The sequence below is a fragment of the Lepisosteus oculatus genome, chromosome 10 (assembly GCF_040954835.1).
Source record: "Lepisosteus oculatus isolate fLepOcu1 chromosome 10, fLepOcu1.hap2, whole genome shotgun sequence".
In the NCBI taxonomy this organism is placed as follows: domain Eukaryota; kingdom Metazoa; phylum Chordata; class Actinopteri; order Semionotiformes; family Lepisosteidae; genus Lepisosteus; species Lepisosteus oculatus.
Window position 1 is genome coordinate 603934 of NC_090705.1, and position 25677 is coordinate 629610.

The 25677-nt window shown below is 42.3% G+C and overlaps 1 protein-coding gene and 3 long non-coding RNA genes across 8 annotated transcripts; 3 read left to right on the forward strand and 1 right to left on the reverse strand.

Annotated features, from left to right (window-relative positions):
• Window positions 1-145: 145 nt before the first annotated feature.
• LOC107078686 (uncharacterized) lies at window positions 146-9487 on the reverse strand. Its single transcript, XR_011190564.1, has 4 exons — window positions 9398-9487; window positions 7773-7839; window positions 3283-3308; window positions 146-2989 (listed from the first exon to the last, which is right to left on the reverse strand). It is a non-coding gene; the product is annotated as an uncharacterized lncRNA (long non-coding RNA).
• hoxa1a (homeobox A1a) lies at window positions 3603-5931 on the forward strand. The gene is made up of 2 exons (XM_006636214.3): window positions 3603-4315; window positions 4641-5931. Exons 1-2 carry the CDS (start codon window positions 3709-3711, stop codon window positions 4997-4999), a joined length of 966 nt encoding a protein of 321 aa, XP_006636277.1. The 5' UTR covers window positions 3603-3708; the 3' UTR covers window positions 5000-5931.
• LOC107078682 (uncharacterized) lies at window positions 9401-25276 on the forward strand. Of its 5 annotated transcripts, none has more exons than XR_001479631.2 (6): window positions 9401-9484; window positions 12312-12598; window positions 20560-22898; window positions 23147-23244; window positions 23802-24121; window positions 24437-25276. It is a non-coding gene; the product is annotated as an uncharacterized lncRNA (long non-coding RNA). The 5 variants fall into 5 exon arrangements; XR_001479629.2 differs by having other exon boundaries at window positions 20560-22628; window positions 22731-23244; XR_001479628.2 differs by having other exon boundaries at window positions 20560-21879; window positions 22161-23244.
• On the forward strand, window positions 14903-16743 carry LOC107078685 (uncharacterized). The gene is made up of 3 exons (XR_001479636.2): window positions 14903-15035; window positions 15236-15516; window positions 15716-16743. It is a non-coding gene; the product is annotated as an uncharacterized lncRNA (long non-coding RNA).
• Window positions 25277-25677: the final 401 nt, after the last annotated feature.

The window sequence follows — 25677 nt, forward strand, 5'->3', positions numbered from 1 at the left end:
ATGTATCAGCAATTAACTTTTTAAAATTAAATTTATGAGTCAAATTTTCAAATTCGTTTTCAAAAATATAATTTGTATAATCTGTACAGGATAATATTTGGGTGTAATTCCTAAAACTACTTATTATTACCATCACCAATAATAATAATAATAATAATAATAATAATAATAATAATAATAATAATAATAATAATAATAATATAATGTTTTCCATTGTGTCTCTCTCTTGAAACCCAAAACTATTCTTCGTTCCCGAACCTAAAATAAGATAAAAAGTATTTACTAAAACAAACAGCAATTTCAAAGTTTTACAGGCATGTTCTTTTTCTTTCATAACAACAAAAACTTTAAAAGCGCAGTTAGTGCAAAAGACCGTTTCACCGAGTTTCAATCTCGCAGGACGTGGTGGAATGGGATTCTGCCGGGTGAGCTCAGGCAGTAGCTGAACACGAACAACTAGAAAGAGCTTCCAGCGGGGAAATGTCTAAATGAATTAAATATAGTTTCATATAGGAATCTTTCGGGATGCTGCATTCGGTGCATAGTCGGAAATAGAAAACTCTTGGACAGGCATAGGTAATTTTGCACTTTAAAATAAAACATTGAATAATCTTAATATTGTTTAAGTTAAAACGCACTGTATCGTAGCCTTCTGTAGTTTACAGCCTTCGTCCTTTTAAAAGACAGGCACAGAGTTATTGTTACGGCTTACACTTGGTATCTGTGGAAATCAAACTTCGTATTGCTGGAGTTTGTGCAAAAAGCGGCTTTATGCAGACTAGAGCCCGGCTTCTCAGAAAGCGCCCTGGCTTAGTTTGTATTACTCTGCAAAACGTGATGGAATTGCGTAAGAAGTGGCTGGAAGGCCTGGATGAAATTCTTCCCAAACTCATAAATCAAACTCTCTTTTATGAATGAGAATGTCATCAAAGAGATCAATTGCAGGAGCACATGCACAAATAAAAACCTCTTACGTATTTGGAGGGACTGGGGATTCCCAGCCAAAAGCATTAACTTTGTAGGCGTTCGGCAGTAATTCATTTTTATTGCCATTTAAACCAGCAGAGCGGCCTGAGAACGGCCGCCGATGCACCGAGATGCTCTCTGCTCAACTCAGAGCGGGTGTTACAATCTCTTTAAGTGCACTTTTAAAATATATATAATATTCTTCGATTTGTTTAGTTAAAAGTTTATGTTCACATTTAACAATGGACTTCAAATCGACATAAACGTAGTTTGTCTTATGCACCAAAATATATGTATATTTAAGATTATTTTTATATAGTTTTTCCTAAAAGGGTGTCTATAGTGAGCCTTTCTATTTAGTCAATAAAATTATTCTTCTTTATTATCCACATTCTATGCCTCATCCAGAGATTGTAATTTGTTATTACGATGATATTTTCCTCTAATTTGGAATCGATCGAACATTATTAAATCTATTAAACTGTAAACCACATAGGCAATAACGTGACATTTTGCCAATTATATGTTGCCATAAAGCAAATTTTCTCTGGACACAAACATCTAGAAACCTTTAAAGAATGAAGACTTTTTCGGGACTATCTCCCACGCTGGCGAATCGACGGTTTTGAAAGGAATTGTATCAGAGTGCCCCTGAAACAATACCTCCTTTCTTTCGCAACTCCGGCTGTCAACAATTCGCATTTTAAAGACGTGGGCGATGTGGAAACTTCACAGAGCTGGACAGGCCTGTTAATGTATTTCTGGGTTTTTTTTATTGTGATGGTAAGTTTACATGCCTTTCCATTTTGTGCGTTCTATCTTATAAGGTATACTATTTTTTTGTATGTGAAAAAAAACACAAAACAGTGCAGATTGTGCACACGTACTAAACGACATACGTTCATCTGGCAATATTTGAAAGCTTAAATGTGTAGTTACTGCAGACAGAGCTGGGCGTTGTGAAAGAGCCACCTTTCCTGAATCCCTGGATTCAAGCGAGATCGCCATCTTATTGCACAGCGCTGACCACGGAGTCTCGCCTTGTGTAAGGTCGCAGTGGAAACAGGGCCGGTGGACAAAACACCACGTAATCGGGAAAGCCTAAATATACATATTGGGTATATGATAACAGCAATAGAATAAATGTGCATTGTAGGATAACTAAATTAACGCCGGGTAATTTCGTTATCGATTAATCGATGGATACGTTTAATCATGCTGACGCACAAACAAGTTTAGGGGTGAATGGCTAAAATATTCCATTCTGGAACCACTACGCTATTATAGGAAACCTTCTGTGGGGTGGCATGTTTCGATATTACTCTTCTTCAGCTGTTGCTCGTGCCATTTAGACATTTGTATGCCAGTTTAGATGGTTTTGTCTGACCGACATAGCCCCTTTACAACTTTTTATCGAATTAAGAGAAATTACGTCCTAAAAAGCATTAAGTATTTAGAGGAACGGTTTCGGAAGCTGTGCTAAAAAAAAAACGAATGAAGAGAGTCACGTCAGCTATATTGTGAGGGAAACCGCACACCAGGCGGGATAAAGTCTTATTTGTAGAGTTGAATGGTTGGTCTCTCAAAGTTGGCTCGTCTCTACAGACCCAGCGGATATGAGCAGATGAACCGCGTCACAGCTCCCCTCTCAGGCTCCGCCCATTTCAGGGGTTTCCCAGGCCGGTCCTGAAGGGGCGCGATCCTGAAGGTTTTCTAGGTCTCCTGAGATCAGCGGCACCTCCAGACTTGAGAAAATCTGCTCAACTCTTCCATCGAAGCCAATAAGTAGCTAAATTAGACCATTGACGGCTGTGCTGCGATGAAAGCCAGCAGGACTGCGAGCCTCCGGGGCTAGGCTTGGGAAACCAAGACCTATATCGTAGAATGAAAGACGTGTCGGTTTAGACTGTAGTCCAGCCTGTGTTCACCTCCAGCCGCCGGAGAAGGTGATGCGCGGAGCTCAGAGCGCTCTGATAGCATCGCTGACTTTGGTTACAGAAGGCTCTCATCTCCATGCCGACAGCTGTGAACACACACAGACACCTGATAGGATGCGACCTGTCTGCCGGCTCTCGAATGCTGACGAGCAGCAACTTCAATCCAAGCATCGACCCCCAGCTAAATGTTGAATCGAGCTCACCTTGTCTTTTCACACTACAACACTCAGAAGGCAAACGTGAAATACATGCTAAATTCCAAATCCCACTTTATAAATGTGCCCCAAAGACATATTTAATCTTAGACTTGATGTTGACTACAATAATACGTTCAGTTAAACAGAAAACATTTCACAACCAGAGATGGCGCTTTTCTTACCTTGTGCTTAAGTGATGCTGAAACAGCTGTGCTTTCGGGATGGAAAAGCGAGAAAAGAAGAAACGTTATCCATCAGGAACATGGGCTGTTTATTGTCTCGAGAAGTGTCCTGAACGATTTCCGCTGCACTCTGTCTCGCCCATTGTTTGAACTAGCAATACATTACGGGCTGGTGTGCGTCACCTTGATAGAGGAGCGTGGAGAATTTAAATGTCTGTAAACCGGTGATCTATCACCGCCAGCAGAAGGCTATCTCAGCACCGCTGTGCAGCCACTGGCGGACACGAGTCACGTGACCCCCGCTCCTCATTCATATCGGTCTGTGCTGGCCCGATGGACGAACTGGGCAAGTTGGCACGGTCACCCGGGCTGGAGCACGGTCATCGCTTCAGACCTGACCAGTCGTGACAGGTAGACAATGCTACAATGAGCTCCTTCTTAGATTACCCTGTGATCAGCGGAGAAACCGCATCCTGCTCCTCCAGGGCTTTTCACCCAGACCATGGGATTACAACTTTCCCGTCGTGCTCTGTCACAACTAATACCTGCGGCGCTGACGATCGCTTTGGCGTGGGCAGGGGCTCGCCAGGGGGCATTCCTCACCACCCTCACCAGCCGGCCGCCTACCAGCCTCACAGCAGCCTGAGCCTCACCTACCCCAGTCACCCCAGCTGTGGCGCGGGGTATGCCACACAGGGCTTCTGTGCGAGTTACAATCATTACCCACTGAACCAAGACGTGGAGTCTAGCGCGGGGTACCCTCAGTGCGCCCCAGCAGTTTACTCGGGGAACATTTCGGCTTCCATGGTGCAGCACCACCAGGGCTACACCGGAGCGTCGGTGGGGGTACTTCCGTACACGCACGGCGCTTACGGCCACGAGCAGGCGAACCTGCCCCTTCCCGGCTACACGAACCCCCTGTCTCCTCTCCACGCCTCTCACCACGACCCCTGCTGCTCTCCTCTGGCCGAGACATCGCCCCAAGCACAGACCTTTGACTGGATGAAAGTCAAAAGAAATCCGCCCAAGACCGGTGAGTGTCACGCTGTTGCGCACCTTTCTGACCGTTGATGTGTCTTTCTGCGACGCTTAAGGAAAACTGAATTCAACAGTTTATTTCTGTATCGTTTAGTTGTGTTGTACTGTTGTCATGCAAAAAGCACATGTGACGAGATTCTGTAACCCTTGTGCGTTTCCTCAAGGAGCACCTATTCTATACCCAGCCTGTGGAAGTCGACCTCAAAGTGTTTTCCACCTGTTCGCCCGGTTTTGTCATTAAGCGCACATCCTCTGTGATGTTCTCTCACACGAATGTCGATGCTCAGGCTGACATCCTCTGCACTTTTTTTGGTTTCCAGGGAAAGTTGGAGAATACGGTTTCGCCGGCCAGCCCAACACGGTGAGAACGAACTTCACCACCAAGCAGCTGACGGAGCTGGAGAAGGAGTTTCATTTCAACAAGTACCTCACGCGAGCCAGGCGGGTGGAGATCGCAGCAGCTCTGCAGCTCAACGAGACTCAGGTGAAAATCTGGTTCCAGAACCGGAGGATGAAGCAAAAGAAACGCGAGAAAGAAGGTCTGTTGCCGAGTTCTCCGTCGGCAGCAGCAGAAAGCGAAGAAAGAGAAGACGCGTCGGAAAGATCCCTTTCCGCCCCTTCGACACCTTCTCCAGCCTCATCCTCAGCGTCCACCGCGGAGACGTGTCCCTCCAGCTGAAGCTCCTGAGCAGCGCGCTGACAGACCAGCCTGTCATGCGGCTGCACCTCTGAGCTCCAGTCATACTCATCGGAGGAATGTGGCAGATTGCATTGTCCGCATTTTATCATGTTGTTTTAGTGATATAGAGCAAGTAAGTGCTGGGATTTAGATGATCGGAATTTCAATGACAACAATATGTATTAAAACACAAGACAGATGACACAGTACATACTGCAGTCAGCAAGCTGTTTTCAACCACATGTGTAACTTCCCCATAATTTCAGGTGATGATGACAAATCTAGAGAAATGCACTAAATGCAGAGAGTTTGCAGTCGGGTGATCTTGCCTAAACTCTTCAGCTTATGATTTGCAATTATGTAATTACTTTGATGCAGTTATAATATGTGTATTTAATCCATTTTTTAGAATCTCTTTTTACATAACGACGGTAAGATGTTAAGGGTATAGAAAGACACAACTTAGGAGCGATCTTACATTTTTTTTATTTTATACAGGAAAAAACGATAATGAAAAACAGATACCTCATAAAGAAGACAAGCTCACTTTATTGTAAATTGTGTTTATTTGTGTGAAATAAAACGAAATTGCACTGAAACGTTTTACTATTGAAATGTTCAAAGTGGGCTCATCCCGAGCCTGTGAAGTCGCACACTTTAAATACCTCGGAATACCAAGTTGTATTTGACACCTGTGTTCGTGACGACGTCTGCATGATGCACAGCGCTTTGATGTACCTCCCTTAACACTGAGTTTTATCAGTTGTAAAAGTATATTTCTGTACAAGCGAAGAAACTATAACAACACATGTAATGTATTTGAATCGAGTAAAGTTTACGGGTCTATGTATGATATGTATTAAAACTATCCTGCTTCTAAACAAACCAGAAATGACTTTTTTTTCCCACAACAGGGTTAGGAGTTAATTTGGGATCATAACTTAGTTCGTTTTAATATAAAGGTAGTATAGTCTACCTGCACATACCTGCGCATTTTATTGCTAAACAGTTTTCTCCTCATTAGCCTCTCATTAGCCTCAAAATGACGAATATTTTTCAGCTTCCCTTTGGAGTTTGTATGGCAGAGAGAAAGAATTCCAGTCGAATTCCAGTCTCCGGGCCCTTTCATCTGACGTCGCAGAAGCTACTGACATGAAAGTCAACACCGCAGTCTCCAGAACGAGCCTTTTCATGGAGTTTGCCTGCAGTGCTACACCGAAGGGGCCATAATGTTTAACTTTAAAGGCCGGAGAAAACAAAACCGAGAAAAATACTTATTTTCTTTTTGACCGGATCCTAAGAAGCCTTTTTTTTGCACGCTACAGCATGGCAGCATGTGTAGTCTGTTTGCACTAGATTTTTACAGACCGTGCGCGAATACTATAGAGGAGCATTTTCTTAATTATAATCTTAGTCATTCTACAATTCCATTAAACTATTGGATAAAAGACTGGTTTTGGATAAAATAAAAAAGACTAAGGCAAAAGAAATGTGTGCTATTTAAATATGGACAGCGGCGTTGTAAATGATTCGGGACTGATCATTAATAATATTTTCTATTTTTTCGATTTAAGAACACGTGTATGCAGAAATATCAAGCCAGATACACAGTGCTAAAAGCATGAATTTCATATCTACTTACATGTTTGTGTGGCACCAGTTTGAAATCTGCATGTAACATTTACAGGAGATCCCATTGCGTAGTTAATGTTTAAATTGTGGTTTATTTAATTGGTTATGTTTTTAACGAATTGTTTAACAATCAATTGTGTCGATTTAATATTTGAGATGTATAAATATTTCATCAGTCATTTCATACTAAAGGCACGAGTCATATTACAACATTGATATTGTCGCGAATCCTTAATAAATTGAAATCTGTGATGTTCTGGAAATGTAAAATGTGTAACTGACAAAGTGAGAGAGGGATTTATGTATTTTAAAATAATGACGAAACAATCTTTGTATGTCTCAAGCTATATTTAATCTTCAGAGTTTTTCAGTATTGCCCAGAAGTGGAACTAGTACTTTTCTAAACCGATTGACAAACGTGTAAGTTTAGTATTAATTAACGTGAAGTCGTTTCATTCTGCTCAATTAATGGACTGAGATTGGTTAAATATTTTAAAACAACGCGGTATAAAATATTGTGTTCAAACTGGAATATGATATTGCAGTAACATTAACCCCACAAATCAGTTTTTGTTTCTAACGAAGTTTTTCGCAGACTTCTTGGTAGTCTTCTGAGTGTGCATACTTCTTCTGTTGAAGCCCCCGCCTGTGCGTGGACTCCCATTGGGGAAGTCAGGCCGATACAGATCAATATTTACTCAGAGAGCATGAATCCACAGACAACAGGAAGCTCGCTGGGCCGCTGTTTGCCGTGAGGTCACTGGGGGGTCAGTCCAACATTAGGGATGGTAGAGGCTAATCCGACATTATGGGTTGTGATTTCTCCTTCAAATGGAATAACCGAAATGGTATCTTAACATTTCCACATTTGAAGGTTTGAGAGATCAGCATCACCGGGGCGTGTTGGTGGCTGTCTTACCTTCGTCCGACGAGCATTACTGACTGCTGTTACAGTACAGATAACTAATGCATTAACGCAAACCGCCCTCACAAACGCGCACAGTGAATTTCAAAACGCAGACAATGTCATGTTTTTTTCCCCTATGCAGGTCAAAGTTCGGAGACACACTGCATAAATGAATATCTAAAAAGAAATGATTGTGGTTTTCTCGATACAGATCATTCAAATCGACAACCTCACCAAAATGGGGGCTTCAGTCACCTTCAGAAAGGTATCCATCATCGGACTCGTGATTGAAGGAATCAATCTGGAATGAAAGAGGGTGGGCTTAACGAAGGGTTCATATCACAGAGGCTACGTACCCTACATTCAATTAATTTAAAACCTTTAACTTCCCGTGGTATTCTCGTGGCCTTCAGTACACAAACTGTTCAAGCCTATTAGAGGTATGACTCTGTGGAATTCTGCACTAGTAGGCTGACGCGTGCACAGGTGTGCAGTGCAGCGCGCGGCGCCAGGCCCTGGTGCGAGCGACGGGCTCGGGACGGCTCGGGCTCAGTGCCGAGCAGCTGGGCTCGGCGGTCCAGGTGACCGTATTCAGCCTGATAGGTTCTGAAATACTAAAGAAAGCCGAATACCGACTCTTTACAGGTCTTAAGCTTTCGTGACGTCAAAGGGGCAATAAAGCCTGCTGCTAGGACGGGAATTTCTGACGTCCCGTAAAAGCCACAAATTGAGCAGCTGCGGGTATTCAGATCATCCTGGTCTGTGCCACGGCGCCGTCTGAGGGCACAGGGGCACAACTCCAGTGTCCTGCTCAGCCAGGCGGCCCAGCCAGCTCCGCAAGCGTCTCGTCCCTGTTTCTGAGGAAAACTGCAGGGCGATCTCGCTCCCTTCCTGCCCCGAGCCCAGTGAAAAACGAGTTTATCGGTCAGGAGATACTTCCTCGGTACCCAAGGGCTTGTGGGGGGAGGGATGAAGTCGAGGAGCTTTGACCTTCCTTGGAGAAATATGGTTGATCCCTTTTTGAGATTCATTTCTGACCGATCAGCCCAGAATTAGTCCAGAGGGAAAATAATGTAGGACAAGTAAATAACATGTTGTTAGTGGGACCAGACGCGATAGCACCTATGTGTTCTTGGATTTTTGTTTCTGGTGAATATTGTGATATTGAGACAGTATGGATACTGTCTGGCGCATTGGAGCCCACAGCTGGATATCAGGCGTGAGCTGTCTCACCCCAACCCTTCACAGTACATTTGTGGAAACATTGTGCGCCGACAGCGATACTGACCTGAGTTTACGGGCACAGACTACTGAAACAGGACGAGGCCGAAACCGTGTTGAAAATCTTAATGAAATATCCTGATTTTATCATCCTTTCTAATAATTAGCTAGACGAAGGCCAGCGATTCGAGGCCTGTTCAGAAAGCAGTGAAAAGGTATAATGTAGCAGATATCCAGTGTTGAGTGTTAACGGCGATGAAATCCACGGGATTATCTTTTAAATTGACAATGTGGCTCAACAGACATGTACTGTATATGATGGATCTTGATACTTAAGGAAAAATAGTGTTTATTCCGCTCTTCTCTGTGCATTCCAGTACTAGCACATTCGTGTTCTACTACTTATAATAATAATGATAATAATAATAATAATAATAATAATAATAATAATAATAATAATAATAATAATAATTGCCACTATCATCATTAAAAGGAAAATGGATGCCGCCAATTTCATGAAGAATCACCTGGCCTGAAGTTTCTCTGACGTACTTCGTGGTAAATTACCTTAGAATGAGTAACTCTGCTGAGGAAAGCTCGAACTGGCGCGAAGAGTAAAGATTGGCATTCACCTTTACCTTGAATGTGTCTGCGGGTGGTGTCACTGAGCAGCCATTTCGGAAGGTCTGTGGCTTCAGGAAATAAGACCTGGGTGCAGGAAACCTGTGAGTATTTTGTAAATACTTTCATATAACGTACAATCGGTGAAGAAGCTCGCTGTAAAAAGCTCGGTGTATCAGGGCGGCCTGTAGAACACGAGGAGAGAAACGCACCTTATTGAAAGATTGTGGCGACATCAGTGCTGTAACTCGATTGTAAAATGTTCAGCGATTCCTGTTTTTCGTTTATGACGCGCGGATAAGAAAATGTGTATTCATGACGAGGGTAGCCTAGCTGGTCGAACACCCTTTGGGAGCTTGATCTCAAACAGGATTTTTAAAACTTCTCGTAACTCATAGATTTAGTTTTTGCTCCGCGTCAGTTGCGGCGGAATAAAAACCTAGACATTCACCATCTATTCCTTTTGTGGACTGGCTTAATTACGGCCCAGCGTTAGCGTTCAGTTTTCCATGTGTCTTCAAGCGACGCACTTTATACAAAATGATATACATATATATATGAAGCTTTTCACATAGAATAATCGTAATTTAAAATCATAATTGCTAAATTATATGAATTAACTTTTAAGGATAATGTAAAGGAGGAAAAAAATGCCGAACTTCGTGTTCCCGACTGAACGTACCAATTACCAACTGAATACCAATTTTCTTTCTTGGTGTCCCATGCGGGCCACGGTTGTGCGCTGAACAGATACCGATACCGACTATTGACAAGTGCCTGCTGCTATGCCAAGCAGGATGGCGTGATTGGTAGTAAAAAATGAGGTTTACAAAACAAAGAATAGGTGGATAGTTTCCCGTAGTTTTAATGCTGAAAAAGTCGGAACAAAGAGCTAAATTGTATGTTGTCTTGTTTCTATGTTATTGCAGTTTTCTAATATGTGTGAGTGAGAGACCGTGAATTTGTTGGATTGCATGTATTTTGGTTTATTGTTTTTATACGTACATAAATAATCTATTGAAATGACTCCCTTGCATAAGGAACTTTCCAATAAAATATATTTCTCCTAACGTGTTTTCAGTTTACACTAGTTATACATGTAAAGTCTGAATTCACATCTCGGAACTGTTAAGTTTTCATCTGCTTTTCTAACAGATCTAGAAGATGCCATTTCTGTATGGTGCTCTGTCGCTCCGTGGTTCACGAAGTCGAGCGAACGGATTCGTGAACAGCTGTGGGGGCACGAGATAGACAGAATGTTTCAGTTGATTTAATATTTTGTTTTATTTCCTGCTTTTAAAATTAAGTGTCTCCTTGGAATAGAAAAACAAAGACAAATAAATTATTTACCAACGAACGAGAACAAAAAATTGAATAAGAATGATCTACAATATAATAACTTCATGCAGGACACCATTTGTCTATATTTGTATAAAAGAAAAAAGAACCAGTCATACTTTCTGGTTGTTGAATTTCATAATTTTACCCAAATGTTTTCTCATGAAGCCATTTTTAGGAATCAGTATTCTTTCTAAACGGTACTTTATGTACTTTGTTTTATCATCCGATTAGCGTTCAGGCGCCGGGGCTTTCAAGACAGTCTTGTAAAGAGACCTGTCGTGTCGCTATACGATTGATATAATTATTGTTCAGAAGCATCATCGAGTTCGTCAATTTACTCCCATATATTTGAGTTTCTATTTTTATATTTTTATATAATTGTTGTAGTTTCACTGATAAATTGTTTTTGAACTTCAGTACTCCTCTTTTCCAAACACACTGCTTCTCACATATTGCACACATTTTCTCAATCTGAAATTATTTTTATGATACATTATTCGTAAGAGAATCGGTTTCTTGTAAACTTTTTTTTCATGTCAGACTTTTAGATTGGTAGGGACATTCTGTTTAAATGGATACTGCCCGAATGGATGTTGTTTGCTTCTGTAAAGAGCAAAAAATAGCAATATCGAGAGTATTTAGCATGTTGTTCATGTGTTAGGCAATTACTGATCTGGCATAATGAAGCATAAGAACAAAACGGGTAGAACATCAATCGTACTATCGTTTTTTTTTAATTCAAGCGATTATTACAGAAGACTTTGTCCACCTGACTATTGCGCCCGGTAAGTCAGCTGTTTAATTTTATTACTATTTGCAACTGCAAGAACAGTGAACACGACGATGAAACGTCATAACACCTGCGCATTCGATGAGAATCAGATGGTATAAAAAACAGGTGAAACGCATTTCTGCGTATCCACAGTTTGACCACGGAAAACACAGGCTGCATGGGCGTCATGGCCAAAATCTATCAATGTTTTTTATTGTAGAACGCATCACCACAATTAAGTGTAGTTTTCCCCCCTGATTTGGTACATTTTGGTACAATTCACGGTTAGGTTAGGTTAGGCTGTCGAAATAAAAAGGCTGTTATACCCGAGAGCTCTGGTAGTCGGGTAAGCGACAGGTAGGAGTTTGGTCGCTCTGTAAGGGTTACGCGCCCAAGCGATGCATGTTCCGGCTAATTCTAAATTCTCTATAAACCTCATAGGTAGTGGAATAGAAAAATATAAGAAAAAATAATTATAGCAATTAGATATAATAGGGGGCTACAACCTTCAGATGTACTTTTTTTTTCTTTTTTTCCTGCGCGCTTAGGTAGATTGGCACTCAGACGTTTAAAACACTAATCCCTTCCTTAATCGTAAAATGGTTTCAGAATGGATCGATAAATTAATCCATAGATGCATGTATTTCCTTGTTTTAGTTTTGCTTGGCAAGACTAATCGGGAATTGAAGATGGTTTGTAATACGGGGATGACAAAGCATTTGAAATATCGAGTTTAAAGTCGTGTGAGAGCTGGTTGTTTACTCTCTTGGCTTTAGTTTGCTTGTGTCACTGAACACCCGACTCTCCTTCCTCAACAGAGGGTCACAGCTCGGTCACTGCAGCCCCGATGGACGTCCGGCGGCTGCAGGGGGAAGGGCACGTGGCCGGGCAGCCCCGCGGGCTCGCCTCTGCAGGTCGCCGGGGATCGTGACGTCACAACCCCGCCTCCCCGACTCGCGCTTCCACACCTCTCCCTGCAGGGGGCGCCAGGGCAGGCGGGCGATTTCTTCGGTGCGTTGAAAAGGCTTTCTCATTCCAAACGGGTCGCCACGGCCACGGGGCTGGGCAGGGCTGGTGTCTCCATCCCCATCCGAAAGAGCTGCTGGTAGGCGACTGCTGGTTTAACCCTTGTGACCTTTGTGACACGTTTTGAATCTGATGCGCTGGAATTTCTAAAAAAAAAAAAAACAACGAAGGTGTGAAGTTGTTTTGATCTGCTTTTAAATGGAGGTGTTTAGGTGGAAGTGCAGCGCGGGAAAGAAAATGTATTTTGCTTGACCTGGTTGTCAAAAAATAAGCAAACGAATAACGCCATATAAGCTTTTTATTTAAGTTTCTTAACTGGTGTCAGTATTTGTTGGAGCTCGCGGTGCTCTCTTTCCAAACTCGGAAACGCGGTCGGTAGGTGTGGCCAAGATGGGTCTCTTTCATCGCGTGTTTCCATATTGACTAATAAAAACGAATTAGCGAGAACATTACGCTCGGCCTCTTCTTTCTGTGTCTGAGCACACGGTGGGGACGTTCTTGACTTGCAGCAGGCTGTTTTGGTGTGGGTGGTGTCACGACAGAACGTTTCCAGCAAGATGACCCAGCACTGACCTCGGGCCCAGCTGGTCAGCTGGTCTGGGATATTCAGGTCTGTTTCCAATCCCGGTGTCTCCTGCTCTATCCTGCCTGGCGTCACATAAGAGCACCTGCTGAGTTTCAGGACTTTCCACCGAAAAATGGTCACATTTAAAACATGTCTGGAAAAACGTCAACTACAGCCGCTCCATTTTAATTTAAGGAAACATTTCTAATGAAAGCTTAAAGAACGGAGATGTAGTGGTGCAAAAGTCAAGGGTCTAAGCAGCAGAGCCACTTCAGATGCTGTGCTTGCAGAGGAATTTGTGCACAGTTTGAGTCTGGAGCATTTGAAGACTGATTCCTTTCCTTCTTTGACAAGCCCTACTGTGTACATTGTAGCTCAGAAATTGTTTTCATTTTGACCCATAAACAATTTGATCTTTCATATATATTAGAACCCCAAATGCTTTTACAGAGCGGCAGTGCAGACAGATTCACAGTATTACAGAAGTGGTGGGGTTACAGAAGCCAAGGGGACTGTCTATTGGCTCCAGTCCAGCACTGTCACCTGCCTGTGTGTAGTTTTCATGCAGAAGCCCACCCTGTGCTCAGGAAGAGCTCCGCCAGTAACTCTGGTTTCCCCCCTAAAAGACATGAGCGGCTGATTGGCTGTTGAATGTCCCCCCCACCCCCCCATTAAGAAGGGAGGTAGGAATCCCAGTTTATTATTTTGTCCTGACAAGAGTGTCTCCGATTTCTCCCAGCCCTGTATTTAGGTATGGGCTAAATAGAATGTTTCCCATATATTGATTTTTTTCTTAAATAATAAAAAATGTCAAATTAATAAATTCTCTCTGCAGCCAGTGAAATAAACATTTATTTTTTCCCAGAATGCAAGCTGAGACCTATGGAGCATCTTTGCTCTGTTTCAAGGAACAGAGTCACCTCCTCCTCTGGAGTTTGGTCCTGATGGTGCTTGTCAGCTTTACTTAGTGATGAGTTACTTCAGGTTTGACTGAACAATATGAAATAGTCTTTAAAAGTGCTTAAACCTTCTTCTGGTAAGCCCTGTGTTGTTCTCTGGAGGTGCAATAACTGAGACAAGAGGGACTGCGATTCCCAGCTGCTGTTCTGATCAGTTAGAAGTTTTCAGAAAACAAGACTGTTTGCAAACGAGAGGAGGACACTGAGCTCGTTGGGTTTTAGACGATATGAGATCCTCAGATCTCATCGGCTTTTCTAACTACCTAGCTGCAGCAACACGGCGCAGTTGCTTGTTCCAGACTCCCGAAGCCCTTTGCATGGAAAAGCCCGCTGTCCTCAGTTTCAAATGCCCTGCCCCTTTGACGCCTGTCGTATCCTCTGGTTCATGTTTCATGATCCCGAAGTTCCCTGGGTTGTGCATGTGATTCCATGTTCCTCCACACTGTCTTCCATTTTGCTGCTTCTCCACAGTGCCATGGAGACGGGAATGAGGTCAACATAAACACCTCAATCACTGTCATGCGTAGCTTCTTCAGACCCAGAGTTTATAGCTTTTTATCTGCTGCAGGTTCTTATAGAAATGGTGCAGATGAATCTGAATTTAATTCTGCATCTGTCTAGGAATCTGACAGGTCACCTGGTGCTGATTTAGATGCCCTTGCAGGCTGTTACCTCTGAGGCTGGACCAGCTGCTGTAACAGCACCATGCCCGTTACTGCACAGTGTGTCTCAGTCAGCAATACAACATGAAAAGCATGGCCTGCATTTGGGGCATTGTTAATTACAATTTAAAGAAACAAGCACAAGTTGTAACATGTCTTCTTGGCATCAGTGTGTCTTTAGAGACTTTTCTATTACATTATGTTCAATTGTACTCCAGCAGACTGCAGTCCTGGTTGTAGGAGTCCAGTGTGAACACAAGGCAGTGTTACATAGCACTTTGGGACTTTCTTACAATGCTACAGAGCCCATATTCCTTTACACTGACTCAGGTTTGTACTGTATGTTTTCTTTTATAGTGTTATATGTATGTATAAGTTAGGAGTGAGTAATGAGCAAGTCAACATTGTGCTTTTTATAAAAATAATATAGTTAAATCAATACAATTCTTTCATTCGTATAGTTTATGGCAACCTCCATTATTTAACAGCCCAATAATATTCAAGCTGAGTAACTCATTTTTTTTGGAAAGTTGGTCAAATCCAGGTGCTTCTCAAACCAGCCCAGCCACAGGCAGAGGCAGGAGAGATGAGGATGGTGCACACATGTCCTGTAGCCAGTGAATCATCAGGCCATGTGTTTCACCTCTCACTGTGAGCCAAGGACAGACACCGGACCAAGATTCTCAAAGCCTCACTCAGCCACAGAGGAGCTGATACTCAGCTAATGACAAGACCAGGCTCTGAACCGGCCAGGCGCCAGCACCCACACAGCCCCACTCATACTTCACTTGGGGGAGGGGGGATTTTAAATGTATCCTTTTCACACACAGGAATGTCGTTCCAAGATTAAATCCAAGTCCACAGCTGCAATCAAGAAGTAACATATTTCTAGTGATTAATGCTGATGATTAATAAAGATAAAGGTAGGGTCATCCAGCTGTTTGCCATTTAAATCACCTTTTTTATAATTTAATTCCCAACATAATGTAGCACCTTAACCTAAAACACAGATCTGAGCACTATAACTACGGTACTTTGTGTAACAGTGCAGATGCTTTGGGAATGGCTTATGGACATCAGTTTTCAAATCTTCATGCAGATTCTCAGAAGTGTTCGAGTCAGGACTTTGAGCCATTCAAGGATATTCACGTCTTTATTCATTGTAGCTTTGACTTTGTATTTTGAGTCATTTTCCTGGGTTTAGGTCTTTCACAGAATAGCAGGTTATCTTCTAAGATTTGCCTGTATTTTGGACCATCTATTTTTCCCTCAACCTTGTCAATTCGCTACTGATGAGCAGCAGCACGTTACCATACCGCTGCCACACATGCCTGACAGTAGGGTTGCAGGTATGGTGCTGACGGTTAATGCACTGCACTGACTGTGCACCAGATATAACACTTTCCGTTTAGATCAGAAAGTTCAGATTGTCTCCCACCTGAACACCAAAAACGTTTGCCATATGTTAGCAAAATATCATTTAAATGCTTTCTGGCAAACTCCGTGCAGGATTTGAGATGGATTTGTCTTTTTGCCACAGAGTTACACTCTGTAACTCCCTCACAGACGCTGTTGGCCTCATGGCTGTGTCTGCTCAGTTTGGAGAGACAGCTTGATGTAGGCAGTGTCTGGGAAGTATGATTCACCTTCTTCTTCTTGATTGAGTTGACTGTGTTCACTCATATTAAGAGACTTCAATATTTTCCGTACCGTTCTGTACCTGATCTGTGCCTTTCACTTTATCAACTTATCCCTGACCGGCCTTGAAAGCGCCTTAATCTTAATGGTTGAGTCTTTGCTTGACATTCACTACCTGACCAAGGAACCTCACAGACAGATGTATTTATTTTGTTTGTATAACAGCACACAGACAGAGCCCAATCAACTAATTGTGTGGCTCTGTAAGATAATTTTGTGCACCTGAATTAATTTAGGTTTGCCACAGCAAAGGGTTGGAATACTAACGCAGCTGTGACTATTCCATTCTCCTTTCATATTAATTATATGTAAAAATGTCTTCCTTGTTTTGATTTGTATGTGTGGAGTTGGTTGTGTATAACAAAATGTTAAAACCATCCAAGTGTCTGAATCTGATATTATTATTTAAATGTGTAAGTATAGAATACTTGATTGTGCTTCAAGATGTGTTCTAATGGTGATTAATTAAAATATTGGTTTAAATTACATCTGCTGTACATCTGTACAGTAATTATACTGTTACTTGTTTGTTGGGAAAGCAGACAAGCATCACTCTCCTTCGTGTTTTCCTGATTATTAAGAATTTTAATTTCTCACCCTATAACTAATTAGATTCTTTGTCCATGTACAAAGTGGGTGTTTATCTGGTCACATTTCAGGCCAATTGATTTGCTGTGCGAAGCCTGACCAATGTGCACCGTGATTCCTGCGTGTCTTTACCACTTCAGTTCAATCTCTGATGTACTGCATAACCCTCACTTCAAAAAGGAGTGACAGAAAGAACTCAAGTGAAAGCTGTTAATTTGTCCCGCCTCACAACAGAGCGATGTCTCTCCTCTGCGGTCAAGGCGTTTACCACTTCAGAGCGATTGAAGGAACGTTTGATCAGCCAGAATATGAGCGAGGTGCCTTCCAGCGCCAGAGCAACACAAACATCTGGTGTCACAGATTCATATCTCTACCACAGCTCCCCTTTGTTCTCCTGAACAACAGCCTTTGGCCTGAAACGTATCAAGTTTTATAACACCTGTCTATTGAACAAAGCACAGATCTGATTTAAACTGGAATATGGATTTCAGAAGTAACAGCATTGGTATTAGCTGGGATACAGACCCCAGAAACAGTACCTCTGGTATAAAGTGGGTATGAATATGTGCTTCTCTAAAGAAAGTGACGGTTAACCCTGCCTCATTTTCTCAGAACAAGTTCCTTAGCCTCTGTAATGCAAATAGTGCTCTTTATGAGCTATATTTAACCCAATGATATCCAGTCAAAAAAGGAAAACCATTATTTGCAAAGTGTTTAAACTTTCATCTGAGTTATGTAACAAGGTATAATTCCCTAACTGAAAGGGAAAATTACAGTAGTGGTCTTATCCTTTGTAAGATCCAGCAGGTTTGTAGGATGCTTGCATTCTTATAGTTGTTCCTTAAACCCTGGGTGGAATAATGCAACTTTCATAGCTACATATGTAGTTGCAGGTTGCCTGATGCTATTAATCAGCTGTGCTGTTCGGTGCTCTGGTTGCACAGTGACTTGCTGTTCTCTCTCATGGCTGCTCGGTGCTGCTTCAGCAGTTGAGAAATGTGCGAGCTGTTCGTCTCATACTCAGGGCCCCTTTGGTAGCTCACTATCCTTAAACCCACAGAGGGGAGAATAAGTCCAAATCTGTTTTTGTGCAACTTACAAGATGAAAGAAAACAAAACAACATGAATTCATGTTGCTACCATGCTCCAGTCCTGAGCAGGGTGTCCCATATTCCTATGGTATTCTTTGCTCAGGCAGTACAGTTCAATTGTTCTTTTGTGCACTGATGATTATGGGATGGTGCTGAAATAATCTTCACTCAGGGTGGCACCTTGACAATACCCTTCATTTAGCACTAAGTTTATGAAAACAGAAGAACATCTACAAACAAGAGGAGGCCATTTGGCCCAACCAGCAGTCATTGTTTCCAGGATCTCATCCAGACGTTTCTTGAAAGAAGCAAGAGTATCGTTTTCAATCACGTGGCTGAGCAGCTTGTTACACGCTCCCACCACCCTTTGGGTATAGAGGTGCATCCTGTTCTCTGTTTTAATTACACTTCTGTGTGGGTTCCACTTGTGTCCTCAAGTTAGTGATTTACTGCTGAATATGAATTTAAAATTAAAACACCATTACCTCTTGACAAAGAATATCCATCTGTTTTGGAATTGCTGGAAATACAATGCTATTTTGGGAATGGATAAGAATCAATTGCTTATCTGCTCCCTAGTGAAGGTGCCTCTTTTGAAGCAGTTTTGATATATTATTTGTCTCACATGCACCTCTTAACTCTTTTCTATTTCTTAAATACAGCTCATAACAGGCTATTAGTAATCGTGTTAAAGCTTAAGTTAACCTGATTGGAAGTATGACCATTTCATAGTTGTCAAAATTTCTCTCCACTTGTACTGTATTTGCTGTAAAAGCCTAAATATGAATGGGGTGACCGAACAATGTTGACTGCAGCTTTTCTAACATAATTCCGAGTTATTTGCTTTTGTTGGAATGCGTTCTGAGTCTGTACTGTATATTAAATGTATTACTTGGTAGGATTTGTATTACTGAAGCCCCACAAAGCTCATGGAAGGCTGGTCACACCAGATCCCCAGGGGTTTTATTTCTGGCAGACGTTCCTCTGATGGTAACTCTACAGTACAGAGTCACAACTGGCTCTTGTGCTTCTTGGTAACAGTGTTTGAGGCTTCCAGTCCGGGATGTCATCAGCAATCTTACAGAAACTAGGAAATTTTGATAACTGCAGCCACTGACATGAAAACCTTCATGGTCAAGCAGATCTAATGGAGTGTTTCAGGTTTGGCTTCTGGAGATCTCCAATACTCATCACCCCTAAAGATGGAAAGACTGGGAGCTCCTGTCTGGATGGGATTGAATAACATGTCCGGGTTCTGGGAAGCTTTATCTGAGGAGGAAGCACGCTGTGTGTGTGAAGCTGCCAAGGCCTCAGTTCCGCCAGAGACTTTATTGTTTTCGTGCTCAGAAACCAGCAGTCGATCGCTGCTTCCGACCTGAATACATCTGTGTCCTCTCTGCTCCTGCTGCAGTCATTGTGGGTGAAGGAAATCGTCAACGCCATTGGATACGTCCTTAGGAGGTTTTTAAGTAGATTTTGCAAAATGATCAAAATAGTCACTTATACGATATAAGGCATTTGGAAATGCACAGATAAGTCTTTATAAGCAGTACAAGTGGTAGGAAATGAAGATAAAGGAAGGCAATTAAATTGAATTTATACCCAAGGAGGAGAAGTAAATTCAAGCAGGACTGATCTAATGTTCCAGAGAAGCAAGCAAACATATGGACTCATCCTCAAGGGACTGGAAGAACACACACCAGCTAACTCCTGGGGGGTTATCCACACTGTGTTTATTTACATTGGTATCAGGGAGATCTCCCTGCTTTCATTTACTCTGCTGACAGGGTAGTTGCTGGAGGGACAAAGACACACGAGCTCATCTACAGTACGTACAATCCACACCTTGTACTGCGTTCTGTGGCTCTTATGCTTCTTGAATAATCATCCTTTTTGTTTCATTAGTAAGCTTACTTACTATCTTATTTACTCTTGTTTGTAATGTTTGTCAGAACATCACTTGTCATTCAGGTGCAAAGGCTTTCCTGGCAGAGCAGTGCTGCTGCAATTTGTACAGAGAGTCTGCTGTGATGAGAGAAATCTAATTCCTTTAACTACTCCAACTTCTGAGTACATCAGTCAAACATAGTTGGGTTTCAGGCGATGGTATGTCTCTCTAAAGTATGTGCTTACAGCAACTAATAAAGGCTTAACAAGCGCTGTCAGTGGCCATATGTGATTCAGCTGCTCGTTTTGCTGAAGGCAGATAATTTATGCTGCACCCAATGGCTCTGCACCAGTCCTGCAGACAGCAAGCATGCCGACGAAGAGCAGAGCCAGATCCAAGCACACTCGTTTTACAGATTTACGATCCGGTGAATGCAATTCACTCAGCCCTGTGAGGAAACAAAATGGCACTATTTATTTATTTCAGTCCTATCAGTCACAGTCCTAGAAGAGTTATGTGGTAGCCCTGTCATGGGGGATGTCCTGCACATTAATGCATGGATTTCTGATCCTGTCTCCTTTGCTTCCAGACGACCGGTTGACCCAGATCAGCGTCGCCCTGTGAGGTCCAGTCGTTTCCTTTTCTTCCTGAGCCTCATTTTCATCAAATCTGTTGGAGATGTTTTATCAACAGGACAGGAAGAGGCATCAGGAACAATGGAGCATGTGTACTGTAGCCTGCCTGGACTGCTAAACACTGCAGGCATGTATTTGAAGCTGCCTGTGGCATCAGGTAGGCAGAAAGGATAGATATGGCAAATGACAGGTGTGTCAGAGGGAGGAGATGCTCTTCCTGGCCACCGTTCCTCTCCATATTGTGGATTACAACAGTTACACAGTTGTTCTACTGGAAACCCATCCCTGACAACAACTGGGACCACTGCTCTAGTATAGCAATAAGATCTTTAAAATCCAGGTGAAAGCACTGACTCTGTTCTCAGTACTGGCGTTTCCTTCCATGTAGAAATATACTTTTCTGGTTTGGGTCATTGATGGAGCCACTTCTGGAAAACACACTACAGCATAGGGGACGGATGACAAAGTCACTCAGATCTGAGGAAACATGGGAGGGTGAGAGAAAGGGAAGGATTTGTTCAAGTTATGATGGCAACAGAACTATCTCACTTCGCTATGTGTCTCAACCTGTCTCATTAGACGTCTGTGGCGAAAACAAAGAATTATAGAATTTCTTGACAAGCTGGCGAACGATTGCTCTTTCTGAAATGAGGGCTGTGTAAGATGTCTGTGACTTGTCTTAAAGACGACACTACTTTCACACACCTGAGTTACCTCTGTGTACAGATTGACAGCTAATGTGTAAGATGCCCCAAGGTGATTTCTGTTAATAAGCAAATTATACCGCCTGACATTGAGCCCTATGATAAAAGAAAGCTTTTTGTCTGCAGGTGAAGGTATGTCAGCACCCTGTGACTAATCCCATTACATGTCATGGTTAGAACTCTATAGGAGTTCGGCAAAAGTTACTTGCTACCCTTGACAAGACAGCAGTGTTCTGATCTGTCATTTTATCAGGTCTAGGAATGGTTAGATTATGTATGTGTCAGTGAAGAGGGAAATGCAATATTTCAGTATTATGGCTAATTTGTCTGTAAAATGACAACTTTGACTTGATGGTTTGGTTTTAGAGTTGTAAAAGTTAAATTTAATTCTTTATCACTAAAAGTGGTTACCTCATTAAGCTTATATTTTGGATTAGATGTGTTTCTGGTAAATATAGAGTATGCTCAGTGTTCAAGACATATTAATGTGTGAAGAGGGTTGTGGTGTCTGAGTTCCACAGGTCCACCCTGTTTGCAATGGGACTGGAGTCTGAGGATTGTCCTGCTCAGGTAAAGCTCAATATTTGAACTTTAACCTTTTTTGGTTAGAATTTCAAATAAATAAAGTAATTTAAAGGCTTTCATTTGCATGTTTTATACATTTTACTAGAAGAAAACATGCAGTTGCTACATAACCTCTTCAACACAGATGCTGCTGTGTTCAAGTGTGTGAGAGGAGAAATGGACAAGATTTGATCTGCATTCTGCTATAGGCGAATGTAACCAGCTGCTTGGTCAAATTCAGCCTACTCCAACAGCGATTCATTAATTATTTTCTTCTTCCTCTTTAGGAACCTGCTGGTAGGATATGTAGGTAGGATATTTCTGCTATGAATACCAACAAACACAAGCTTTGCAATAGCACTGTTTCTTAGGGAACCTTGAGGTACATTTCTGATAGCTCCTCTAGGAGCTGGAGAGCAGCAGAGTCCTTCTGTTCCTCATGCTGTTCTAGTACCAGGCTGGGAGATTAACAGTCCCACAGGGTCTCTGTGAAAAGGAGCTTCTTTCCCACCTACCCTGTACTGTACGTCTCCAGGCCAGCACCTCACCTCAGGGGTCACCCCTATGTGCTCCAGCTTCTTCCGGGATTGCACTGCAACATCTGAATATTTTCGCAAGTGACAAACAAAACATTCTCTTATGCGGTGGGAATCTAAAGACGTTCCTGTTGTAATCTCAGGAATCTTAGGATCTAAGATCCTGTCATGGCATTCTGAGCTCTGAAGCATGTGTGCAACGACAGAGCAGAGTTTCAGGTAGGTCTCTGTTTTTCAGTACAATAACTCAGCTGGCCTTGATAACTCGGATCCAGTGAGGAAGAGCCTCTAACAAGCAGCCTTCACCTCTCTTTTCCCCAGGCTTCTGCCAGAGTTATTATTGCTCTTGGCCTTTCAAGCACCGCTCATCCTGTCCCCTCACAGGCTCGTTCTGGGAGACCTGGGAAACCAGTCTGGTCGGCTGGACGTGTTTGTCCACCCATTGAGACAGCAGAGCTGGGAGGAAACCTGCACATTGATCAAGCCGCTGTCAGTCCAGTGATGAAACAGCTTTGAAATGAGTCGATTAGATCATATAGCCTGAAATGAAGTGTATCTGAAATGTCAGTCAGCGTAACACCAAAATCATTACGAAAATATGTTTTCTGTGGCCATGTATTTGAAGTGCCTTAAGTCTTTTTTCATAAGAAGAACATAATGTTCAGATTGTTAACTGAAGAAGATGTCAATATGCCTAAAAGTCTTATTTCTCTGGACCTAACTGATTACAGTTTCAGGTGAAAGTCATGGTGAACAGACAGTGAGGCAGTGTCTCCCGACAGTCTGCGAACACCACCCTTTCTTCCTGGCTTACAGAAAACATGCCAACAGACAGGTAAGTGCAGAAAGATCGTCCCTTCGGTAAAGACCAAGACCCCTCTGAAAGCAGTCTCTCCTAATGTTCACGACCAGTGGCAGGAAGGGAAGTTAAAGAGAAATCTATTTCCGTGGGGAATATTTAATGGTCAGAATTGGGTGTAGACTCTTCCAGATGTTACTGCTTGAGCAGGACAGAGGAAACACGTATGTCCAATAAACTGCAACAGAGCAGAGTAGTAATAGTTTGTAAATCCTAAATTACATTTTACAAAAGCAACTTCCCAAGTCTGGTTTTCTGTTATTTCTTGGTAGTGTTTAAAAGTGTAGTTCTTCAGTAACTATAACTACCACTTATTATTATATTACTGTAGCAGTAGTAATAATATTAGCAATAATAATAATGCAGATGACAAATTTCAATTGCGCTACCAAGAACATGCAATTGAAAGTAGCTACTCAGCTGATTTTGCTCATTTGGTACAGGAGTAGCTTAATGAGACCAAAGGATCCCCAACTCAAAGACTCATATTAATCAATCATCTTGTGTTGTTTCTTTAATTTCCTATATCTCAGAATCACATGGTTCTACTTATGGAGTCTATAGGAACAGCCCCGCTGAGCCTCCTGGTATTGAAAAGGCTGAGATTTTTTAAATGCCTCATCTGGAAACACCTGGTTCTGAGCTTACCTGGCTGTCAGACACCTCAGCACAGGATCAGATGTGATTAAACAGCAGTACAGCAAGCAGCTGTGAACTGGTCCTCTTCACCAGACACACCTGCTGCATAAAGTGACGTACTGAACCTGCACAGTCCTGAGCTGAATGCCAGGCAGCGATGTGAAACAGATCACACTGTGGAGAATGCAGCTTCATGTTGTCCAACTGCACTTAGGTACTATATGTTTTCTTATGAATTTCAAAATACTTCAAGTTCAGTCTTTTCTGAATCATGGAGACTTAAACTTTTGTCTTCATTTGACTCTGTTTCTAAAATAAATGCATTTAAATATTTGTAAAAATACAAAAATGCTATTTTGCACATAGAAGCCTTTCATGGCACTGTAAGGCCTTGCCTTTATGAAAGACAAGCTTTGAAATGTTAATTGAACCAGGACCCTCTTTCTTCTGACTGAGGAGAGGACGATGTTTTTCTCCGTGGCTAAATCATTATTTAAAGAACTGGACTTCATTTCTCTCGCCTTTACAGCTTCATCAGCACCTGCCATTATTCCTCAGTAGGCGAGAGAAGCCTTGGGCTGTCATTGAGCACAGCAGGTCCCTGATGAGAAACCCTGAAGAGCTCCAATCTGTAGGGCCAGACTGCAGCTGGGCCATCTGGAAAAGTGGAAAACCGGGTCATGTGACGCGGTCATGTGACAGGCTTGGTGTGAGGCCACCTACAATGTGGCTCCTGTGCGCCGTTCTGGGGCTCTGCGAACATTCTGCAGGACAGGGCTGCAGGAGATCCTGAAGGAAGAGTGAACAGGGTGCAAGCTGAGAGGACGAAGTAGGAGAAAAACGTGTGAGGAATCTTCACAACACCAGACACAAATGCATTCTTAAATTCTTACTACTGTATGTCTAATCAGTTGTGCTAAGCATTGTCCTGATGTAACTACAATATAATGTACTGCAATTAAGAGTTTTAATACATTTTCAAGTAAATATTTGATGCATTTATTTTCCTTGTAGAATACATCTACGAGTGACAATGTGTAGAAATCGCTGTGAGCTCCGAGATGTGGAGTGATAAGCTTATACATTTTTTAAATGACCTTCTTCTGCTACAAACATGGATACAATTTTATTACTGTATCTTCACTGTCACCGGGTTTTAGTTTGTTTCTTAAAAGTCTTGAACACTTTCTAATCATCCCTTAGTGGATGATCCAAAATAACAGTTCAATGGAAAAGACAGCCCACAACCTGTGATGTGCAGCGAGATCAGCATATTGTTTTGATTTATGTGTTGATTTTGCTGACACTTTTATTCAGTATTATAAGAATCTCAACATGTACGTCTGGTAAATAAACTCTCTCACCCTCAGCAACACACATTTCTGCACCTTAAACAAGCAGGGGCAGCTCCTCTGGAGAAGCCTAAGAGACGCATCTTGCTCAAGGGTACAGGATCAGTGTCTCTGCTGGGATCCGAACCCACACCCTGACCCATCTAGTTCCCAGCACAGACATCCTCCGCCTCTTACTTGCTGGTGCAGGGGCTTCTGGTGAAGACAGGGCAGACAGAACTGACAGCACCACTGTGGAGGCTAAAACTGGGGCTCAGGGCCAATGACTGTGTTTAGAAAACAGAACCTGTTGTATACACAAATCTTCAACACTGGATAACATAAACACATGGGGTAGGCAATGGGCATTTCAAGCAGGATATTGCTGCTTAGTAAAATCGGGAAGTGCATTTTTTTAATGTTTTGTAAAGTGTACTGG

Excerpts from the sequence above, each read along its gene's own strand:
- hoxa1a (XM_006636214.3), top strand. The coding sequence starts at position 3,709 with ATGAGCTCCTTCTTAGATTACCCTGTGATCAGCGGAGAAACCGCATCC. Across the intron at positions 4,316-4,640 it reads AAGAAATCCGCCCAAGACCG|GGAAAGTTGGAGAATACGGT; the intron begins GTGAGTGTCACG and ends TTTGGTTTCCAG.